This window comes from Mixophyes fleayi, chromosome 8 (genome assembly GCF_038048845.1).
Source record: "Mixophyes fleayi isolate aMixFle1 chromosome 8, aMixFle1.hap1, whole genome shotgun sequence".
In the NCBI taxonomy this organism is placed as follows: domain Eukaryota; kingdom Metazoa; phylum Chordata; class Amphibia; order Anura; family Limnodynastidae; genus Mixophyes; species Mixophyes fleayi.
In genome coordinates, this window is record NC_134409.1 from 138,811,979 (window position 1) to 138,835,685 (window position 23,707).

Genomic DNA, 23,707 nt, shown 5'->3' on the forward strand with positions numbered 1-23,707 from the left:
CACTGAAAACATGACCTGTTGGGCTATTTTTGAATGTGTAATCTGAACATGCTACTCCCCTTGCAGGTATTTTGAATTAGGAAAAATTACTCAGTTGACCGTCCTATTCTTCAATACATATAACCCTTCCATGATAAATGAAATGAATAGTCCCGTCTTACAGGGGTACACCTAAGAAGCATAGTCGCAAATATGAAACCCCTTGTGACATTGAAAAATATTGATATAAAAGTTGTACCGCCATGGCGAGGCACCGGATGGGGTCGCCGAGGCACCGGATGGTGGGTGGCGAGGCACCGGATGGGGTCGGCGAGGCAGCCAATGTATATTAGATATAAAATAAAGGATGTACTTACTCTCTGTGCTCCTGACAGAAATCTGTGCCATATACTGGCATCTTGGTGACATTGGCATAGAGAATGTTGGGGAATTCAGTTTTGTTAGTTATTTTGTAGGCGTTCTACATAGTATTTGCCGCATCTCTCAGCCGTGGGACAGTGCAGAGGAGGTGAGACAGTGCGAGAGGCAGTAGTACATACATTATACCTGCCCCTCACTAAGTATCAAAATAATTTGGGTAGAAATGTCCTTTAATGGTTCTGACAAAGACCCCATGGCTCATATTTTGTAAGAGTGGTTTGGGTGTAAGTTTTGATATAATTGTCTTTATTTGGATTGATCTCTTTTGTTTGCCAGTTTTGCTGTAAATAATTTGTTTTTTTTAAATCTGTTTTTACATTCATTTATACCGTTGTATGTTTCTCGGAGCTGGATAAGTAACTGCACACAGTCATTGTTGGAGATAAAGTACAGAGAGATTCCCATGGCTTAATGATATGATGTACCGTAAATAAAGATTGTTGTGTACAGTGAGAGGACTCGTTACTAATGAGTGCGGATTCAGCTGCTGAATCTGAGTTGACGATCAGCGCTCGTCTGTTTAAATAACCGCCTGTGCTTGGTGGTGGCAGCTGAGCCAATTGACGTGATGAGACCGCGTATCTATTCACTAGGATGTCATGGGAACAGATCGCTACTTTTTCACTGGTTGCCCTATTTGTTTCCATTTGTAGAAATTATTTTATTGACTGTTTATTTTTTTTTATTTTTTATTTTATCGTGTGTCCATACCAATTCTGATTGTGGAATAAAATGAACAAAGAGTTAGTGTTAAACTTTTTTTTTAATGGCAGAAATATAGAGCTTATTCATTATTCTGGGAGAAATAAAGAAATCTTATGTTTTATTCTGCATTGTCGACAACATTTCCTCTTACGGAGTAAGTCAGCGCGCTCCAATCGAAAATATTTCCCCTTTGGACTTGCTTGTTCTTGAATATTGATCGAAGTGATTTTAGCGATAGAACTTTATTCCACATGTTTACATCTTTAATTTTTCCTACGAAGCTCTGGGATTTATCAAAGCCACTTCCCAGTTCATCTTGATCTTGGCCGAGAAGGACGAGGCCTCCTGGCCGAATGTCTTGTCCCCGGCGGTAAACCTTGTTGGCAGATCTTTTGCCGTTCACCCACAGCTCGGTGCGGCCGTACCTGGATTCCCACGTCAGGCAGAGGTGTTGCCACTCTTTGCTCCTATCAAGTTTTGGGAACATAACATGTTCCCCTCTCATGTATAAACCGACTTTCCCGTTGGCTTCCTGCCAAAGATTGAGTTCATCGTAGTATAAAGTACGGTAGGAAAACAAGATGGTTTCTCTGTTTTCGGGAACATCCAATGATATCTTCATACAAAGTGAGAAGGCCGACAAACTCAACGGCACAGCAGGAGACAGGTAAATATAGCTGCTATCACTTTCTTCTGGGAAACTGAAATATCTTCTTTCAAGGTCTAAAAGGAAAAGAAAATAATTATATTGGGGAGACTTTGGCCAAAATAGTACGAGTGGACATCTTGTCTGTTATTTTAACGCTGAGCAGCAGACATGTTCAGTATAAGTTCTATTGTAGTGAATAGGGAAGGGAGGGTTCTTCTCAAGCTGAATTTAGATGTCTGAAAATAAGTCACAAGTGGATGGTTAGAAACCACTTCAGAATGCTTTTGTTTTGTCTAGAGATGCTCACTGACCCCCGTAAACTGGTTTTGGATCTGGATTCGCTTCGAGTTTTGGGTTTGGCCAAACCACCCTTGTGTGTGTTGGTTTTGGATTTTTTAGAAAAAAAAAATCCTAGAATATGCTGAAATCACATAATTTTGCTCTATTTTTGTTCCTACATTATTATTAGTTTCAATAACACTAATTTAAAGTCATTTGCAGTCAATTTTGACCACCTCACAGATCATATTATTTTCATACACTTTCGGACAAATACTGCAGCGACCTGGCTGGATGGTAAGCGACAGAGCAATGACAAAAACACACGGCAATTCATAGCACATCTAGGACACATTGGCACACAGCTGTGGCAGGGAAGAAAAATGGTGCAAGATGGAATTGTCCTGGGACAGGAATTGTCCTTGGCTTAAAAAGGAATCCAAAAATCGCGAGATCCGACGATGTAACGACGGCGTTTTGCCTCGTTTTCAAATCTGAAAAAGCGCGAAAGTAGCCGGCTCGGTACTCGGATCTGCTAAGTTCGGGTATGTTCTGTTCTCGGGGAACTGAGCCTCAGAATCTCTAGTTTTGCCTTTTAGAATGGAGCAGAAAATTTAAGGACTAGTCCAACTTTTGTAGATCCTCTTCTTTAGGGAATCTCTCCTTAATGATATAAGCAAATAGGTGGCCCTTGCTCCTTCTATAACACGCCTATTACCTGAAAGGCTAAGTTTTATATATCAGATATTGTTTCATGCTGTACAGACCTGCTGGCCTGGCAGCAGCTGGAGCAGTATGTATGTAGTGTGGCTTCTATAAGAAGAGCAGTCGGGTACCTCTTACTACTACAAGGGAGAGCATTTAATCAACAATTAAATGTGCTCAGAAAGTAGAAAAAAGTCACGGAAACGAAAATAAAATGTGTATTCTGCATCTATTGAGTCAGAAGCTCACTGCTCAAAAACTGTTTGCGTCAGAAGTGCGTCAGACATAAGTGTGTATAGTTACACCCCACAATAGCGCAGAGATGCAGTTTGACGGTTTTATTAGTAAAAACTAAAGTTGCTTTACCCGATATGTGCACAATATAATATTGTAATGAAGTCATACACACGATAGAGAATATCGCCTGGACAGTAAATACGAAAGTCGCTTTCAGTATAAAATATTGTGAAATACTCATTAAATCCAGACATCTCTTTTTCCCTATTTAAAAAGCAAGACCTTGTTTCCTGCTATAGTCCAAATCGGAATGTCAATGAAGTAATGTGAATAGATGGTGCTGGTATCATATAACCTAGCTATGATATTAACAAATTAATTACCCCGTCAGCTAGAGGGATGACTACACAATCAACCAATCAGAAGCGGCTGCATAGTGTTGGCAAATAGTCATCATTGTTGTTGCACCAGCCCTCCAGAAACCACAAGAGTGTGTGGATGCGTCCATAATTATTTGTCACAATTACATGAACACAATCTTATTGAACCCGCCCTACACTTCTGCACCCCCTGTTGAACAGCACCACGGTCTACATACTGCACGCTCGGTGTGGAAATGCATATATAACCCAATGCTAAATGAGCCCCTAAATTGAATCTGTGTGTTTAAAATTTCAGTTAATTGGGACAAGTATTTAAGAATAAGATCTTGTACGCACTTTGCCTTTCCAACACGTGTCAAAAGAAAAGTAATGTCTTTATAAAAGAATAATCATTGTTGCAACAACTGAAGGTCTTAAATCATCAGATTGAATGGCGCAGCCCAACGCGTGGTGTTAACTTAAATCGTGGGATTATGAGCGTTTCTAGGCTTCTCCCTGCGTTGGGTTTATGTCACCTTATAGTAAGTAAAACATACTCACTAACGGCCGAATGCGTCGTGTCCGTTGTCTCCTCACCTATATGGAGAGAAAAGAGCATCAGATATTCCAAATATAAATTGTGTAGTTATAAGCTGTATATAAATAGATGGATAAATGAACTTCTTTCATGTAACATTTTACTATACAAACTTCCTGCATTCGAGTGACAGGAGCAGTATAGAGTATGACTCCAGTTCCCAGTACTCTGTGGCCGGGGACCCTGCTCCTTCCACTATATAACTATCAGTCTGTGGCTTCCTGCTGCCTCCATTCCCCTCCTCACATCATGTCACTGCCCCTGTCACATGCAGCCCTGTCCTCACTAACACATCACTCATCTCCTGATATATTCTGTGCTGCTGGGGGACCCTGCTCCTCCCAGGGGTGCCGCGGGCCAGCCATAGAAAAAAACAAACAACACAAAAATTTACTAATCTGCGAGAGGGGCAGAGGAGGGGGGACAGCGTGACAGAGGGCAGAGGAGGGGGGACAGCGTGAGAGAGGGCAGAGTGTCTGGATGCAGAGTGGGCAGAATGTCTGGGGGCAGAGTGTCTGGATGCAGAGGGGGCATTTTTGCATACAACTAAGTATTTCTTCCTGACCTAGGTACTTATTACACTTTTTTGACCCAACTACTTCTAAAACAGGACTGCTCAGTAATTATTTTGGAGGGATGCCTTGAAAAAATTATGGAGACTCTAAGAGTGCCGCGAACTGCAAAAGTTTGGGAACCACTGTACTACAGCATAACGTCCTGAAAATGCTCCATTTTAAAGTCACTTATTAGTCTGCATTGTCCTTCTTTTAAGAATCAAATACTCTCCCAGTAAAGTCATATTCTCTAATAATTAGGGATGCACCGAATCTCTATTGCCCCCTGAACATTTTGTACAAGAATATTGAACACTTACCAGTCGTTGGTGTAGGGTCTGATATCAAGGTAGCTGCATGAAAGAGAGACACGTCTTTAAAACACTCCCAAAAAAATACAAACCCTAATTTAGAGTTTTTTAGAATCAAGTCACATGTAAAAACTGTATTCTATCGGCTAAATAAGACAAAATACATTTAAAAGTTAACAGACATTTAACGGGTTTAACAAGTGATTTATCTTTGCCATAAGCAGCAGAGATAAGTGATAATTATCATATTATTAGTAGATGGGGTATATGAATTCAAAATACAATTGTCCCCATTTAACATAACAAATCCACTTCTCTCAGTCATGTTTCTGTTAGATTGTGAAGTAACAGCTTTGAAAATCCTGTTCATAGCGCATATAGTAGTGCGGCAAGATGTAATAAAGTCTATATTAAGAGATTGTAACCAGTAATGGAAAAGGATGATCAATTTGTAACTGGAATTCAAGCAAGAATTGCGGAGGGTCGAGGAAGAGCTGAGGTTTTCTGCAGATTTTTGGTTATTTATATTCCCTACTTTAGTTTAAAGTCGGTTAGTGAATGTGGCAATTTAATACTTATCACCAAGTGACAAATACTAAATACAGCAATAGTTATCGGAGCCGTACATACCTTCCTGTGATGGCTCAACAGGTTCAGCAAATATTTGAACTTCACAAACGGTTAGGAACTGGTATTCGCCCGGTATAGTGATTGTCATGTATCGCCCCTCCATGCCTTTGCAGTTAAAGGACATTGTCTCGCCATAATTCATTCGGAATACAACTGCGCACCTGGAAAATAATATGGATGCATCCTGAGTTCCCATGGTAACTAAAATCCTTCTCTGTTACAATAACATCTCATGACAAGGACTCTAGACTATAAGCTGTCACGGGCAGGGTCCTCTCTACTCTCTGTCTCAAACTCCACCTGCTTCAACTTTGTACTTGTTCTGTGTTTATGTAAGACTTGGGTTTGTATGATTTGTAAATCAGATTGTCAGGCGCTGCATAATTTTGTGTTGTCCTACAAATAAACAATTAGGAGGAGGATTATAGGAACTGTCCATAATGGACAATGACCTTCATTTGGAACCATGTTTCAGTCATTGTTCATCGACATCATTTGGGTCCTGTAAATTTGGCCCAAGATCTGTCGTCATACGTGTGGGACACATCCGGACATAGATCTGTCCCCTCTGATATTTTGCCACATTTACTTCTTACGGTTTTCTAGCATTGTCTCCGTACAACGACTGCACACAGCTGGATTCATTATTCCACAGTTTCCTTTATTATTTTAATTTCCATAAATCTAGACAGGACGGCAGATTACCTGGGGTTACTGATTCCACCTTCCGTGGCTGAGTTCCCTATACGAAGCTCGGCACCGTTAATCCTTTCTCGGCAGCAGTCCCCCCGGTTAGTGATGGCAACGTACATGACACGATGTTTGGATTTCAGGTCCAGTTTCCACCAGGGATTCAGCTGTTTCTTTGTGTGGGTGCAGTCCCCTGCCATGTAGTTGCTGGAGAGAGAGCCGTCAATGGCTACTTTGGCGCTATCTTTGGAGCCGTAAAAGGAAGACTGGGAGGGGATGCCTTGCGGAGCCACGTTTTTCACTTAAAAAAATTAGAAGGTAACGTACAGACATTATTATTGTATGATGAGAGCCCATTACAAAGATTGCACATTTTCTACTTTTTGCTTTTACTTAAATTTGAAAAACAAATCTTGAATTTCCTAGTCAAAATACTAATATAAAAACTACCTGCGTTGTTCATGCTTACGACATATTTCCTTCCCGAGTAATCTGGAAACTGTAGGGTTAAAAACTCACTTTATTTAGAAAAGTCTATTTAGGCCCCAATTTGATGAAAAGCCACAAACGCAAAAATGTATATTCGGATGTATGAGGGCATTTTGCTGCGCAAGTGGGGTCTGATTCCTTAAGGAATGTAAATGGCAATACATTTCGCATTTTACGCACTAATGCTCTTCGTATCTCCAGAACCAGACCATACGCCAGAGAACGCAGAAACGTCCGATTCATCTTGGAGCGCAAAGGACCCTTACTGCAGCCTACGATTTCATGGGCGTAAAGGGGAAGGGACTGGGCATAAGCACGTAGTCAGTGTACAGTAAGGACGTGCCAGGATTGAGTGCACACGTCAGAGTCTTATTGAAGCTTTGGGCATCTCTCAGGTTCGTGTTTTTCTGTCTGTCTGTTTCTTGCTCCAGCTACAGGGCAGGTGTAAGTGGCGATTACTAGAGATGGCGGCTGTGTATGCATGCTATAACATGTGTTTGCAATCAATGCAAATTGTACAGCAGACATTAATAACATGCTAATAAATATATTTCATGGAAAAACAAATATTAATGTTTTGTCACTAATGACTATATTACAGGTGAAATTAATTAAATGTTTTTTTGTTTTCTCTGTGTTGTGCTGGGACTTTATATATCTTAAGATCCGCCCCTTGTTGACGTGTACATCCAATGTACGTGCGTTTTGCGTTTGTTAATGAATCAGGCCCGTGGATTGCATAAATGAGCATCTTATGTAAAAAAAAAAAAAAGAGACCACCTCTTATTGAGCGCACCCGCTTATCCTGGTCTCAGGTTCTCCCAGCTTAATGCCCTGTATTTCCCTAGGAGTACAGGGGATACGGGAGCTACTTCTAAAGTATTAGACGTGAGCAAATTCCAAACCCGCCAAGTTACAAGTGACTCTTACCTCCGTGGGTCTTTTGGATCTCAATGTCCTCATTCAAGTGTTCACCTAAATGTAAAAAAAAAAAAATATTTTTATTCCTGAAAATTGGAATAAGGGTAAATAAAGTGTTTTCTGCACTGTATGTTTGTGGGTATAATTGGGTCATTTCAGTTTCCTTTTTATACCATGCCTGACGAATGCCTGCAACCAAAGTCTATTCTATTCGCCGACCAAGGGAATCACTGTAATTCAGGTTTTGCTTGCTTTGGTCAATGACTAATATGGTAAAACAATCAGCTGGCGCCATGTCTTCTGCATCTTCTATCTAACACATCGTTCTGTGTTTGTAGCTTCCCGAGCAATCTATATCTTCTGGGCAGAATGTTATTGGGTTTTTTGCCCTTGCACACAGCACAGAACTGCTCTGTGGATCAGGGCCGTAACTAGGGCTGTGCGACAGGGGCGACCGCCCAGGGCGCAACGCTGAAGGGGGGCGCAATTTAGGAATATTTTAGGTTAATTTGGTTAAAATTGAGGGCTAGGGGGGCGCAATTTGTCTTTCTCGCCCAGGGCGCTAGAATTCTAAGTTACGGCTCTGCTGTGGATACAGTTATATGAAATGCACAGAGCTGAGCCGAGTTATGTCACCCCCCAAAAAATCTATGTAATATTAAACCACTCCAAGACAGATCTGTGTGGGTCTGGTCACAAAGTGCTGTTGATGGTTTTGGGTACCTAACTAAGACCCCTGACTGGTTACCTGGCAGTCTCTCCCCTAGCAAACTTGTGGTGGCTGCTAGATTCTTTAATCATAGTGGACAGACCCCAGGGTAGTCAGGCTGTTCAATGCTGGAGCAATTCTTTTTAATACAGTGTGTTCCACGACTAAAAACAAAAAGCTGCAGATCTGAGAAGAACCGGGGCTCGTTCTAGCCACAATTATACAGTGCCCCAGGCTTGGAGGGGGGTTTCCAGGCACTAGCCCCCCCCCCCCCCTCGGTTTGCCTATGCCACTGACAGAATAATTATTTCAAAATATTGTGTGAGGAACTTACTTGGAATGTCCATGGGGAGAGCGAACACCTGGACTTCACACACGCTGAGAGACTTAACCTTGTCTGAGATAACAATGGTCACATATCGCCCTGTCATCCCGTTGCAGTTAAAGGAAAAGGTTTCTCCGAGTCCGATGGAGGATATAGTGTCACATCTGTGGGATACAAATACAGGACAGACATTGTCTCTTTCCTCTTATGCACCATGACCTGACTACTGGATACATAGCCACAATTAGGGACTGTGTACACTGACATATATGTATGTACCAATGTTCTTATACACTGTTGTATATTCGCTATGTAATAATTGGAGTATAAAGCCCCAGGACACGAGCGCATACTTACATGCCGATGTGTATGCATGAGCCTTATAGAGATTCCTTATATATAATAAACTTTCACAAACAGAACCCATCTATATCCTAATAGCTTATAAATACACTCTAAATTAATTCAGGGGATAATATGAATTTACTTGAATTAAATTGTACAAGGAGCTAATCAATAACTGATCTAAATGAAGTTGTAAGGAATTTGACATTTGCACCTCCGACCACTAGAGGTCTCTGTATTTGCAAACTTGCCCTTAGATTTGCCCTTATCCAAGATGGCCAGTTTGGCATCAAAGAGAAACCATCTTGGATCCTGTTTCCTGTTTGGGCCTATAAATGGCACTTCCTGGTTCAGACATGTGCTTCAGTATTCTGCTTGCTCAGCTCCTGCTACTTGCTACTCTACCTTGCATCTGTGACTACCCTCTTGTGTAACGACCCAGCAAACGTCTGACTACCCTATTGTGTACCGACCCGGCAAACGTCTGACTACCCTCTTGTGTAACGACCCAGCAAACGTCTGACTACCCTATTGTGTACCGACCCGGCAAACGCCTGACTCCCCTCTTGTGCACTGACTCTGCAAACGTCTGACTAGCCGCTTGTGTACCGACCCGGCAAATGTCTGACTACCCTCTTGTGTACCGACCCGGCAAACGTCTGGCTACCCGCTTGTGTACTGACCCAGCAAACGTCTGACTACCCGCTTGTGTACCGACCCGGCAAACGTCTGACTAACCTCTTGTGTAACGACCCAGCAAATGTCTGACTACCCGCTTGTGTACCGATCCGGCAAATGTCTGACTACCCTATTGTGTACCGACCCGGCAAACGTCTGACTACCCTATTGTGTACCGACCCGGCAAACGTCTGACTACCCTATTGTGTACCGACCCGGCAAACGTCTGATTACTCTCTGGATATCTACTCAGCTATTGGGCTCCAGATAATACCACCAGTATCGTTACAGAAATTGTTAAATCAGGCATAATAATATAAAACTGTCCGACTTGTCTTGTGGGTGTGTAGTTTATGTGTGTTTTGATTCTTAATATTAACCTTTTCTTTCACTTTATCGTTTCATTTTAATCATACCGGAGCTAATGTTTAAGAGAACCACCTCTTCTAACCAGAGACAGTAAGATAGTACATACAAAGTACTATAGTAAAGTAATTGATAGATTGCTGGTTATAGAGGTAACACTCTTTGTGGTGTGGATAAAATCAATACTGTAGCACTTTTATGAAGTTGGAGTGTAGTATCTAAAGTGGGATTTTCATGCCTAGAAGTATAAAAATAAAATGATTAGCTTCACTTTCAGACCATCCCCTTAAATAAATACATCTTTTAAATTTTTTCCCAAATAAGGGCCACAGGTGAAGGCTTGGAGGGCCTCCTGATGTCCATCACTTTAGTAGGTGGTAAGGGAATTTTTTGAAGACCAATTTTGAACACCTCTACTGCCTAATCTAGACAACATGTAATTTTTTAACAATTATGATCCATACATTGGGTTTTTCTTCCACCCGCTAGCAGAAGTTCCCACGTGAATCTCGGCTCCGTCAAGATCTTCGGGACTTCCGTGTTTTTTGTTAGTGATGGCGATGAAGAACACCTTGTGGTCGGACTTCAGATCTAAGGTCCACCACGGGCTTTGTTCCACGTTAGTCTGAGCGCACGTGGACAAGGAACCATCGTTAGCACCGCTCGATACACCTCCGTCTGTGCTGGACTGGTCTGTGGTCCCGGTCAGTGCAACGTTAGGTGCTGAGGAACAAAGACAATTTAATTTACTACCAGGAGTAGTGAACTCCTTAGAAAGTAACGGGAGGTTTAGAATGCGGCGAATCCTTACCAGCATTCGAATGTTTCAGAATATTTCTCAACTCAGTTGCTTCTGTGAAATTGGAAACAGAAAGGGAATATTAAGTAGAAGTATATTCAGGCCCTCCAGAATAAATTGTGACAACTTTGTTCAGCATTAATACTGTTCTCTTAGACCCTGTTTCGTTTTTATCCTCCAAGATAAATACAAGACTTACGCTCATTTTCTTTAATTTCAGCAGAGTCGGGGTTATAAGGAATCACTGAAAGGAAAAGAAATGGAGAAGCTTTTTCATTATGATTACAAAAAACATAAGCTTTGTATAATTTAAGCAGTGGTTTAATTTTTTTTTTTTTGGTTTCGATTAAAGTGAATCCATCTGCGAATTTTAAACTGTGCAGAATTCTGTATTTACAAGGGAAAATGTATGCAAAATCCAACTCAAACATCAAAATAAAAAGCAGGGTGCAATGACGGACCAACACTAGTCTGTAGTAATAAACAAGGCTGAATAAAGATGTAGCCTTTTTGTTACACCACCAATATTAAAGATTATAAACAGGCAGCAAAACCATGAAATTATCAGGTGTTTTTTTTTTTAATATAAAAAAATCACTGTAGCAGGCTATAAGAAGCATGTTGGTATTTACCATTTTCCTCAGGCTGCTATTCCTGATTTATGATTCTGGACTACCATGGCAACCACAGTCACAAGGCACTTGATGTAGTGAGCAGAGAGGTTCTGTCTGCAATGTGCCATCCTCCTTCTCCCCCCACTGCCATCACATGACTTGCTAAGAGCTGTGAGTCTGTGTCTGCATAGCAGACTGACTGTGTCTGGCACCCATACTTGTCTGCCCCCCAGAGAGAGTTTGGAAAGGAGATAATTATTTGTAGAAGAAAAACTAAGATAAAAAACATGCATGCTTTAAAGCTACTTAACTTGCTATTTAAAAATATGTATATGTGGGATCTGTGCGTTTAATAAGCTTACTGTAATAGAATCTACATTCAAAGCAAAACAGAAAAGCAATATCCCCACGTCCAGCAAAGTGTACAATTCTGAGCATGCTCAGTTAGTGCAAAAGTAGAGTGGAGGTCTCTGAGAGGGTGGTGGGGTATTTTAAAAACAAATTGGGCAACTGCTCTTATATTTTATGTTAATTCCATGGTAATTGTTCTTTACAATAGATTTCCATTTCATAAAATGTCCCCTTAAAATTACAACACCACAAACCACTTGGACCCCCTTCCTCTATGTCAAGGGGACACATCTACAGAGGCAGCCGGGCACTGGGTCCGGTTGGCCTGTCAGATTGCTCCTACAGGATGCGCACAGCTTACCGAAATTGGGTTCTTCTTTTGAGGAGTATCCATAAGATAAAATAAGGGGGTCACAAGAGAAGGACCTCAATTGTACATGAAGGTGCATTTTAAATAAGACATTCCCAAAATGCAAATATCATTCAAACATATCAAACTTATCCAATTGAATCAGTACATTTGTAAGTTGGATTTCGTCAACTTCTACTTACCCCTGTAATCGTCTGTCACGTTCTCACCATAAACTTTCATCTCGCAGATTGTCAGATAAGTAGCGATCCCTGGTATGGTAACTGTGACATATTGTCCTACCATCCCACAGATATATTCCTGTTCTTCTCCTTGACCCATAGAAGTAATTTTAGCACACCTGTGTGAAGCAGAATGTTTTCTAATATCATTTTCTTGTAGCTAATTATAAATTATTGCACTCCATATTGCTAATATTTTTTGCACTTTATATTCTATGTACCTAATAGGAAGTACAACAAAGTCCTCGCATCAACCATAGACTATAAACTCTATGAACCAGGAGGCATTTATATTTCGCCTATGCTGACAGAGCGGGATATTCATTCTATGTTAGTAGAAGACTGGAACTTTCTTTTTTTCCCAGCATGTTAAGAGATTATTAGGTGCTGCTCCGGGTGGGTAAACGGTTAGGTTTGAACTTGTGTTCTGGGAGTACTATCACACACAGGGTTAAAATAAGACTATTAGCCTATAGCCTGAGAGACAGATAAACTCACAAGGGAAAACACTGTTCTTGTTTTACATGAAGTTTATGATGTTTTTCTGAATTAAAACATATGGCCAAAAGATGATTAAAATGGAAAGTACATCCTCAAAATATCAGCTTAGGTCACCGGTAAAGAAGTGTCTGTTTAGTTATGCTCCAAAGTTTGGTTTCCTTTCTTGTTGTTATGACTGTCGTATTCTGCGCACTAGAGAGGATGGTGATCTTTGTCTTTGGATAATAATAAATCACAGAAGACGATTCAGTTTAGTCTGGTGACTGAACAAATTTTCACATGTTGAAGCTTGGCCGTGCTGTTACAATTGGTGTTTGAAGTGGGATAATTTGGCTTAACCCAGAGTTAAAACGAAGGAGGTTTTGAAAGAGCTTATACAGGTTACTGCAGTGCATCAGGAAGTTAGTTTACTAACTTCTCATATGGGAGCTATCTACAGAAGACTTCTGAAATCTGAGATTTGGTGAGAATTGTCGTAACTCCGGCAATGCATACTTAGAGGTTTTATAACTGTAAATTCCAGGGGGACAAAGGCACTAAGCTTACAGATGTATGACAAAATACACTTGGCCAAGAGATGGTTACAATGGAAAGTGCACTACCAACACAAATAGTTAATGCACTACCAAAACTATTGCAAAATAACTGATAACTTCATGGCGTTAGTAGTGGGATGAATACTGGATTCAAGGAGAACCGTAACACTGAATATCCCTTGCCCAATCCCAGATACCCCACCAGTCCATTCTGTTGTGATCTCTGGGTGCAACTTCTTCATACTTACTCTATTGTCCACCTATGTGAGTTGTGAGTGGTTCTAAATTAAAAAAATTACACAAAATCAGAATCATGTGATATCATGTTATATCTCGGGGTAGGGCTGGCGGTACGCAGTAAGCGGGATAAGCAAAGCGGGGGAGCGCCATGCCGGAGAGTCGCTTCCCCCACCTGCCTTCCCCGCCAGTCCACCGGCAAAATACTAATAAAAAAAATGACTGGCTGCGGCCCTGCTCCCGCGCCCTCCTCTCTGCTCCCTACTTATTGACAGGGTCGGATGTGACATCATCACGTGCGGACACAGTGAGTGAGGAGCCGCACAGGGAGCAGCATGCACCGAAGAGACAAAGAAGAGGAAGAGAAGATCAAAGAAAGGTGAAGAAAGAATAAAGGAGGGCACAATAGACATAAAGGAGGGCATGATGGACATAAAGGAGGGCACAGAATAAGGAGGGTACAGTGTAATGATGATTGAGGGCACAGTATGATTATGAAGGGGCACAGTGTAATGATGATTGAGGGCACAGTTTGATTATGAAGGGGCACAGTGTAATGATGAAGGAGGGCACAGTAGGATGATGAAATGGGCATGGTGTGATGATTAAGGAGGGCACAGTAGGATGATGAAATGGGCATGGTGTGATGATTAAGGAGGGCACAGTAGGATGATGAAATGGGCATGGTGTGATGATTAAGGAGGGCACAGTGTAATGATGAAGGAGGGCACAGTAGGATAATGAAAGGTGCACGGTGTGATGAAAGAGGGGGCATTTTTTGGCAAATTAATTTGCCAAAAATGTAAAATATTATTACAAAGAATACATATCCCTCATTTATATTATTCATATAGCAATAAATGCTCGCTGTTTAATGTATTTATTTGTATTACTCTCTTTATTAAAGTTTATTATATGATTTCTATTAAAAGAATTAAAGCATTATTGAATGAACAAATAATTTATAAAAGAGGAGGGTGCAAATTTATTTTTTGCAGGGGGCTCCAGACATCATAGCACCGGCCCTGTCTCAGGGTGCGTGCCTTGTGTGTGTCCGCCCTTTGTTAGTTGAGATTTAATGGAAAAATAAATCTGCGTGACTGATTTTGGGAGGGAATTAGCGACAAGTTGAAGTTTTTATAAAGTTTAATTCAGAAATGAAAGGTGTCAGCAGAGAGGTGCATTATAAAGAGCAGCGGGGTAAATGTAAACCTTGCCCAAGAGTATTTCTATACCGAGCTTCCATCTGAGTCACAGTCACACCAGGAAGCTACATGGAACTCTATAATCTAAGGTGACCATCTTTGATTATGAGTTAACATTTTACATTATACTGACAACATTCGGGATTGAAGATTATTAACTCTCGATACAAGCTGAAGAGTGTGGGTCTTTGATCCTACCAGCGGTATATGTTTGCAGAACTTTGAGCAAGAAGAAAAAAGAACATTTGTGACCATGCGGTTCCTAATTCACTCCATTTCTGAGGAATTCAGCTGTTCTATGTAAAGCCCTGTCCATGCCTGATTGATTCATTTCATTTCTTCTCCACCCACTCATTTTTGTGTTCCTTTTATTCATTCAAATGAGAAGTAGTGTATACACTTTTTCTATCAGTGAAATAGATGGCTGTTATTGTGGATGACTATTATAAGCACATTTGGATTTGCATCTTGTATCAGTGTTTTTTAATTGTGTTTTAATAAAATCATGTTTTAAGTCAACATCTGCAGTATAGATCAATATTGTTTGTTAGACAATACAGAATAGGTATCAGCACTTTACGTATATTTTTTGTGCTTCTCTTAGTACCTCAAAGAAACCAGCAAATTATCCAGGGAACCTAAGGTATGTTTATTCTCACTAATGATAGAGTGGTGGTATTTGTTACCATGGCTGAGGGTAAGTTCACGTGTTGGTAGCAAGGTCCCTATGAGGTTCTTGAACAAGTAAGAATAGCAAATTTAAAGTTAGGAAGCCAGACCTATGTAGACAAGTTTATCCTATAAATCTGTATTTATGTAATATTGGAATTCTACGGAAAGCTCTGTTGCCAAGGATAGGGATAAAACATGATGGGCAGTTAGTGCCAGCTGTCAAAAATCTCCCACTTCAACTATTGAGAATCAGATTAAAGCTAAAGAGAGGTATAAAATGGAATAACTATGTTCCTTCTAAAATCCAAAGTAGAACCACAGACCTTCCACAAGAATACTGGGAGCAATAACAGACAACAGTATCTAAATGTTAATGTTTGGAGTCATTAAGGACTTGCACAGTCAATGGTCAAGTCTCATCATCTTAGTACCCAAACCAGAAAAAATGTTGCGCTTCCGTTATGACTTTAGGAAAGTTACTTATCATTCAAACTGTGATGTGTATGCATGCTGGGGCCAATGATGTTTAGAATAAGATTAGAATAGGAGACTTCGCTTTTAAGGAGTTGTATACTTTAATGTGTCCTTTCAATGTATTCATATATGATTTTAATGCCAAAAAGGAAAAATCCTTCCGATCTTACAAGGAGTTATTTTAGGGCTATATGTTGCCCCTGGGCTAACTGACCACCACTGAAGTAGAGAGCACACTATATATATTCTAGGTTAATATATTTAAATGGAGTTGAAATGGGAATATTATAGGTGAGAAGAAGTTATCTGAGCTGTTGGATTCTCTTCTTTTACAATGAAGGCACGACAAAATGTTATTTTACCTTGGATTTCTGGTTCCACCTTTCTTCGGAGAAGTTCCTATTCTAATCTCTGCTCCGTTGATTCTCTCTTTGCAGCAGTCGCCCCTATTTGTAATCTTCACTTTTGTGACATTATAGACTTGTGTCAGGTCTACCTTCCACCAGGGCTCTATGTCCAGGTCTGTGTGAGAGCAATGTCCGGACATGTATCTGGTGTTGAGCGAGCCATCAATAGCATTTTCAGAAGCTCCAAATTTATCATAAGTGCTCGACTGGGAACTGATTCCTCGGAAAGCAAGATTGACTCCTAAACACATCAAATTAAATGTAATCAGTCACAGCGAGGGCATTTAGTAAGCACTTGCATGTGCGAATACAATGACTGATGTTATTGCATATGATTGTGCATGCGTTGTGATTGTGCGTTGTGAATGGTTTATACCAATTCAGGCATTTCTTGAATTACAGTTGCCTATCTTTATACAGACTCTCTGGTCATAATTACTTTATTGCTTGTATTGTGTATGTATGTGTATCCTATGTAAAACACAAATTATTAATAGGCCGACTTTAGGAGTGATAAGATTGTTTTCCCCACGCTTATTGCAGTAATACAAAATCACTTATCTCTGCAGTGTATAAAAATAATTTTGCAGAAGCAGCGGAGCGATACTGGTAAGGAGAGATAAGGGTAAACATACTTCGCCAGGCCAGTATTCGCTGATTTGCACATACATGTGCTGTCTAGCCAACCTGTGTATGCGCAATGAAACTCCCAGATTTTGGGCTTTTGGTTCCACTAATGGAAATAATAAATACATTAAACAAATAGTTAAAAATAGATAATACATATTGTAAAAAAATAATATTTTAAAATCTTTAGCGATTTTTCTAGAATTTTCCTCTATTATCGCCATCCTGAAATGAGAATAGTAGTACAAGTATTGCGACTGTATGTGTACCGCTGCGATTGTACCAGCGGTACACGTACACATTGTTGCGGAAAAATTCCTAATGCAAAATGGGAAAACCCGTGAATCTTAGGGGGCAACCGGGGGCAATAACAGTTTGGGCATTTGTCTAACCCCCTGTTTTCACCTGGATTTTTGCAAAAAGTATCCGAGTGATGTCCTTGGCTCCTAGATAAACTGATAGGTTCAATTCCAATGAATATTAGATATAAAATATTAACATTCTGAAACTTACCTTCAGGTTCTATAACCTCCTTCTCTGTAAATTCTGTAAATTAAAAATAGGGTTGGTAATAATCAGTGAAATTAAACTATCATGTGACCTAATTAGAAATCATCACCATAGAAGATCTGTATTTGTCCTGGTTTAAATGTTATACACAGATGTCCAGTAACTGTTAATAAATAGTTGCCGAAAGATACACTGATGTTATAAAACACTGGTGAAATGCACTTATTTTTATAAATAAAAATTCACATTGCAGAAATAGTATACAGTTTATTATATTTTATATTGTTCTATAATATATTATATGGTTATTTATTCCAATCTATTGAAATACGTACCATAATCCAAGTATTCCATTATTCCCCAAAAATCAGCTATAAATAAACACAGAACATATTAGACAGGTAAATTCAGCATCTCATATCTATCTATCTATCTATCTATCTATCTATCTATCTATCTATCTATCTATCAATGTATCTCGTATGTATCTATCTCATATCTATCTATCTATCTATCTATCTCATATCTATCTATCTATCTATCTCATATCTATCTATCTATCTATCTATCTATCTATCTCATATCTATCTATCTATCTATCTATCTCATATCTATCTATCTATCTATCTATCTATCTATCTATCTATCTCATATCTATCTATCTATCTATCTATCTATCTATCTATCTATCTCCTATCTATCTATCAATGTCCCATCTATCTATCTATCTATCTATCTATCTATCTATCTATCTATCTATCTATCTCATATCTATCTATCTATCTATCTCATATCTATCTATCTGATGAAGAGTACATAATAATCTATTATTTATGTTTTACTTTATAACATATATCATAATTTAGCCACAATTGAATCAGCACACTGGCTTTGCACAAAGACATTACTTCCCCCCACTGGAAACATGGCTTGTGAATACCAGATAAATAGGTTTTGCTCAGATGGTCAGTAATTAGCATATGAATGCTGTGAGTGGTTCCTGTGGAAGGTAGTCTCCGCCCACAAGTAGGGTTTACACTTGATTAAAAAAAAAGCTCTGTCTCTTCATGCTTTGTCCCCAGACTGATAGGACATGCTGCCATTGCTCCTAGCTGGACATGCAGGAAAGTAAGTTCCCTGGCTAGTAGGAATGATGGAGTTTTTGAATGGAATGAATGAAAGGTGAGTGAGTCTGGATACATAAATGTTATAATGTGTTGTTGAATGGAAGATGGTCGAATCTGGACGCATATGTGTAGAGTATATGAGACTGAATGATCATTTGTCGTAAGTGATATGAAAGTTTGAATACAGTTGGTAAATGTGATCAGAATTGCCTGAGTTTAGTGCAAGAGTTATTTCGAGATTGTGTTGGTTTTAAAAGTTAGACCTCGGTTTGGTATGGATAATGTTAACTGCATGCCTTGTAATAATGATGCAATGTTTGTAGATATAACATAGGTATGGTGTTAGTCTGATTTGTATATGATTGTGTAGTCTAATAAGACTGCACTGGCAGTAAATTAGGCCATTGCGAGCAGATGTATTAAGATGGCTGACACTGTGTCTGACTCCTGTAGTGCTGTACAATTCTTGGAATTCCTGTTGTGTTTGGGATAGATTGTTGATTTAAGTGGAGGCATTTGTGTTATACATGGTTCTGTGTTGGTCAAGTTTTGGTCATGGATGCATGGAGGGTGATTGGATGGTTCAGGAAGTGGTCAGATTGTTAAATATAATGTTTTGTTGGACTGTTGGTTTAAAGGGTAGTCTGTGGCTCTGAATCTTTGAGATAATGTGGTTGAAATATCATGTGTTAAAATGGGTGTTGGACTTTGAATGAGATATGTGAGACGAATGGAGTGTGTCTGTGGGGTCCCCTCCCTCCCCCTGTACATACACAATGCATTCACAAGCCTAGCAAAATAGGTATAGCTTAAAACACACACACACACACACACACACACCTATATAGTTATTCAAAACACATACACAATTACTTATATATTTATATTACAGGCAATTAATGTAATATATGGCACCATAATTTGTGTAAAATATTGTTACGCTGTTTACTGTTTTATAATGTAATACAACACATTTTAAAAGAATTTATATCTTGCTGTGGTTATTCTTGAAGATATAAGCATAAGCTACTATATGAATATTGGTCCTATGGATTTAAGGGAATATAAGAATTATATTTCTTAGGTTAATTTAGAAGTACCTTTGCGAGGAGTTGGTTGATGGTAATAATCATATATATATAACGGTATTAAATGGTCTTACATACAGGAGATTAAACCCATCACTGGAGGAAAACTTTTTACACTATCTATCTATCTATCTATCTATCTATCTATCTATCTATCTATCTATCTATCTAATATGCATGTGTATCATAATGGTTACACCATTAGAGAATGTTGTTTCCATTTTGCCTACATCTTATTTATTTTACTTTGCTAAAGCAATATTACTATGGAAAATATTTTACTATTACCACTGAATAATTACTGAAATCAATACTGTGCAAAGCATGTTTTCATAACACACACTTAGGCATTTTAAATACATAGAAATAAAACATTCCTTACATGCCCAATCACTTGGAATGGGGATTTCTATGTCAGCTGTAAAGTAAAAAAATAAAATACACATTATAATGCAGAAATATTCAATGTATGACAGTATTGTGATCTTCATTGCACAGAGAAACAGAGAGAAAACAAAGTTGGAAGTATAGGCTTTACTTTGATAGAGAAGCACGTTTGACACCACAATCTTCCCTCATCAGAGTGTGTGGAGCCCCCCGTTCCTACTTGTGCTGGTGGAGGACCCTGTTCCTTCCACCATGTCTGTGGCTTCCCGCTTACATCCATTCCCCGCCTAATATCAAGACTCTTTTAAATGTTGTTGCAGAACTTTAATAGTTCACTCGAGACTGGGGCAGAAGTGCCCATACCACTCTGCATTTTTATTTGCGGCCCAAATGTTTTACAATGACTGCCACTAAAGGCACATGTGTGTAAACAACAGGGGGAATGTAACCTGAGCTCCAAGTTGCTCTGGAGCTTCTAAAACAATAGCCAGTTTACAGATATAGGACTTCATGTAGAGTTGGGACAAAACCCACCTAAAGGCTACAATTTACATTTGGGCAAACCATGTTGCAAGGAATATGAGATAACAGGAAATAATATAATAATAAGAAAAATAACTGGTATACAGGAGATCAGAACACAGGTGCTAGAATATCAATGGGAACGTAATATTCTGACAATTAGAGAAAGAAGGCAACACGCTGATAGTGGTAAAGGACCCAACTTGTAGTGGGGATTTCATTTGGATGGTTAACACTTTATTTAATGATTATTATTTGTTTTCATTTTGGACTATGACACTTCAAGAAAGATAAAACTATTTTATTTTATATTTAATAAAAGGTGAATTATGGTTTGAGAAGTCTTATATTCAAATAAAGATTTTTTTTTTGTACTTTTTTTTTTTTTTAACTGTTTTTGCTATGATGGACAGGGGGATTAGGGATAGGGTTGACATTTCAGGCATCCCAATCTTGCTAATTACCCAAGCCCTTCACAGTCCTGAATGGTCCAGAAAATCCCCAGCATTTCCAGGGCTTGAAGTCTCTTGGAAGGGGGTAGGCTGTTTTTTTTACACTCCTGTAGTGTAGCATGGAGACTGATTGATGATTTGTGGGCCCCCCTGTCTTTTATTATTATTTTTATTGTTATTACACTGGGCACTGTATATGGAAATCATTTTTTTAATCATTTATTTACTGTATCAGTGCTTGCCTTGATACTGAGATATATGGCAAAGGGGTTGGACCAGTTATCATTTCCGGTAGAGCATAGAAAATAACGGTAGAGTAACATTATTCCTGTGATAAACTATCCCTGGCCACCGTTGCTTTGTAAATGAGTACAGTATGTTTTTTATTCACCAAGTATTGGGAGAATTGGGGGAATGATCTGAAATTAAATCAACGGTGTTAGATCTTGAATTTCAAATTCGAACACACCTATTCACCCATCTTAAGAAACAACAAACAAGTTAGTCAATGATATCGATAACTACTTGTGTGAGGTCATTATTCTCCCTTGGGAATGGCTGGTGTCCTCTTTATGCTGTCTGAATGGGACATTAGCCCACCTAACTGAGCAGAAAGGTAGGAGAGTAGACTAGCAAATAAAAGACAGACAAAGAGATGTCAAAGAGAAGTCAAAGATGGACCATCATTGTAGAAGAAGGCTTTCTGAATCAGTCACACTGATAGTGTATAAATGCAAAAATAAACTTACTTTCATCTGTGGGAATCACTTCACCTATGAATAGATGAGAAATGTACAGTAAGAACATTAATTAAAATTCAAATTATTTTTTTAAGTCTTTTCTTTATATATAGGTATGGGGGTCACTTATTTTGAACACCATCCGGAAATTTTAGAAAACCAGATATAAAAAGTTGTACTAGACAAGGTCGATATGTGTTAAGAGGACATAAAAGAGAGAAAACATATAGCAGATGTTGAATATCTCGTGGGTGATAAGTACACTTTAAACGTTTAGAAAATCTTACCAGGGACGTCACTTGGGAGTCCAAAAACTTGAACTTCACAGATGCTCAGTGATCGATTTGTTCCAGGGATGAAGACGGTCACATATTGACCCACCATGCCATTGCATTGAAAAGCAAGGGTCTGTCCATTGCTCATCGATGTAATTATTCCACATCTGAAGATAATAAACCGAGCTATAGATTATTCCCAATCAATGGCTGGAACGTAAACTCATAACTTAAATCAGTATACCCTTTTCAATACAGTTTGTCTCTCCACCCATGAGTAGGTGAGTCATTTGCAGGTAAAGTCATTCTTCAGAAATTACAACTACAAAGGATACAACCATCATTCTCGAAGATATTGATGGACAGAGATGACATTTGTTGGATAAGGAAGTGTTACATTAATTTTTCCAGCAACACCTTCTCACAAGACTCTAATAACGTATATTTTACTTGTTGAGACAGATTTATAAGAGATAATAATGGGATCTCTGAGTAGATATAGACAATCTGCGTTGAATGGCGTCTGGATGACATTCCTAGAAACTCATTCTCTACAAAAATGGTATCAGAAAATAAATAAAAAAAAGAAATTTACATGGGATTGCTGATGCCTCCATCTACACCTGAGTTCCCAATCCTTATTTGGGCCCCATTTATCCTTTCTTCACAGCAATCTCCTCTGTTCGTGATGGTGACGGTGAATATCGTAAACTTTGACTTGAGGTCAACCCTCCACCAAGGGTTATCTTCCTCATTTGTTCCAGTGCATTGGATATAAAGGTAGTTGCTCGCTAGAGATCCATCAATGGCGTTTTTGGATTCTCCGTACATGTTGTACAGACTGGATTGGTTTGAGATGCCTTGGAGAGCCACATTTGGAGCTGCAAAAATATTCAAACATACGAAGGATATTTTAATGCAACAGTTTGACAAGCCATAGTTTTCTGGAGGACTCAATTCTATCTACACCATAGATCACTTTAGATCACTGATATGAGGTCAACCCCCAATTACCCTTTAGTCCGGAGGATTGTTGAAATGTTGTGCTTATTGTGTGTGACATACAAGCAAATAATTTAAATGATGGCAGAGGAAGTCGTATTGTTTTTAAATATTTCTAGGTTTTGCCGACATTTCCAAAAACATTTGCAATACATCTAAGGACACCTTCAAAATCAAACACAGGGAACAGCTGGTGTACATTGCACATTCTTTGACTCATTTGACTGCATAATGCAGGATGTCTGAGCACATCACAGGCCACAGCCATTGAGTGGAAAATATGTGATCATTATCACGCTAACTAGTGGAGCGCGATGAGCAATTTGATCAAAACCTGCATAAAGTCCACTCCACCTATAGAATATCAATCAAAAACTATAAATATTTTGTCCAATGTAATTTGGAATTAAGTATATTCTTTATTATCATAGTAATCTTTATTGAGTGTCAGAAATTGCACTGGCCAATGTGGTCATTAATGTGACCATTGCTAAACCTCAAAGCCATTACTCACTTCTATGTCTACTCAACCTTTTTGCTGTATTTAACAACTCACTTCTCATACAAATGCTACATTCCCCAGGTCTTCAGGACACTGTCCTATCCTCGCTCTCATC

The 23,707-nt window shown here is 39.1% G+C and overlaps 1 protein-coding gene across 4 annotated transcripts in view; it reads right to left on the reverse strand.

Moving 5' to 3' along the window:
- Positions 1-1,164: 1,164 nt before the first annotated feature.
- Positions 1,165-23,707, reverse strand: part of LOC142099863 (uncharacterized) — a 30,063-nt gene continuing 7,520 nt past the window's right edge. For all 4 annotated transcript variants that reach the window (XM_075183784.1, XM_075183781.1, XM_075183782.1 and 1 more), the window contains 18 exons: positions 22,684-22,969; positions 22,101-22,255; positions 21,823-21,846; positions 20,095-20,130; positions 17,833-17,868; positions 17,501-17,533; positions 16,316-16,601; positions 12,290-12,447; positions 10,972-11,016; positions 10,785-10,826; positions 10,438-10,696; positions 8,594-8,748; positions 7,560-7,604; positions 6,156-6,441; positions 5,451-5,611; positions 4,830-4,862; positions 3,919-3,954; positions 1,165-1,848 (listed from right to left, as the gene is read on the reverse strand). In XM_075183784.1, the coding sequence (XP_075039885.1) occupies positions 1,244-1,848; positions 3,919-3,954; positions 4,830-4,862; positions 5,451-5,611; positions 6,156-6,441; positions 7,560-7,604; positions 8,594-8,748; positions 10,438-10,696; positions 10,785-10,826; positions 10,972-11,016; positions 12,290-12,447; positions 16,316-16,601; positions 17,501-17,533; positions 17,833-17,868; positions 20,095-20,130; positions 21,823-21,846; positions 22,101-22,255; positions 22,684-22,969 (2,681 nt within the window). In that variant the 3' untranslated portion in view covers positions 1,165-1,243. The remainder of the gene's footprint in view (positions 1,849-3,918; positions 3,955-4,829; positions 4,863-5,450; positions 5,612-6,155; positions 6,442-7,559; positions 7,605-8,593; positions 8,749-10,437; positions 10,697-10,784; positions 10,827-10,971; positions 11,017-12,289; positions 12,448-16,315; positions 16,602-17,500; positions 17,534-17,832; positions 17,869-20,094; positions 20,131-21,822; positions 21,847-22,100; positions 22,256-22,683; positions 22,970-23,707) is intronic.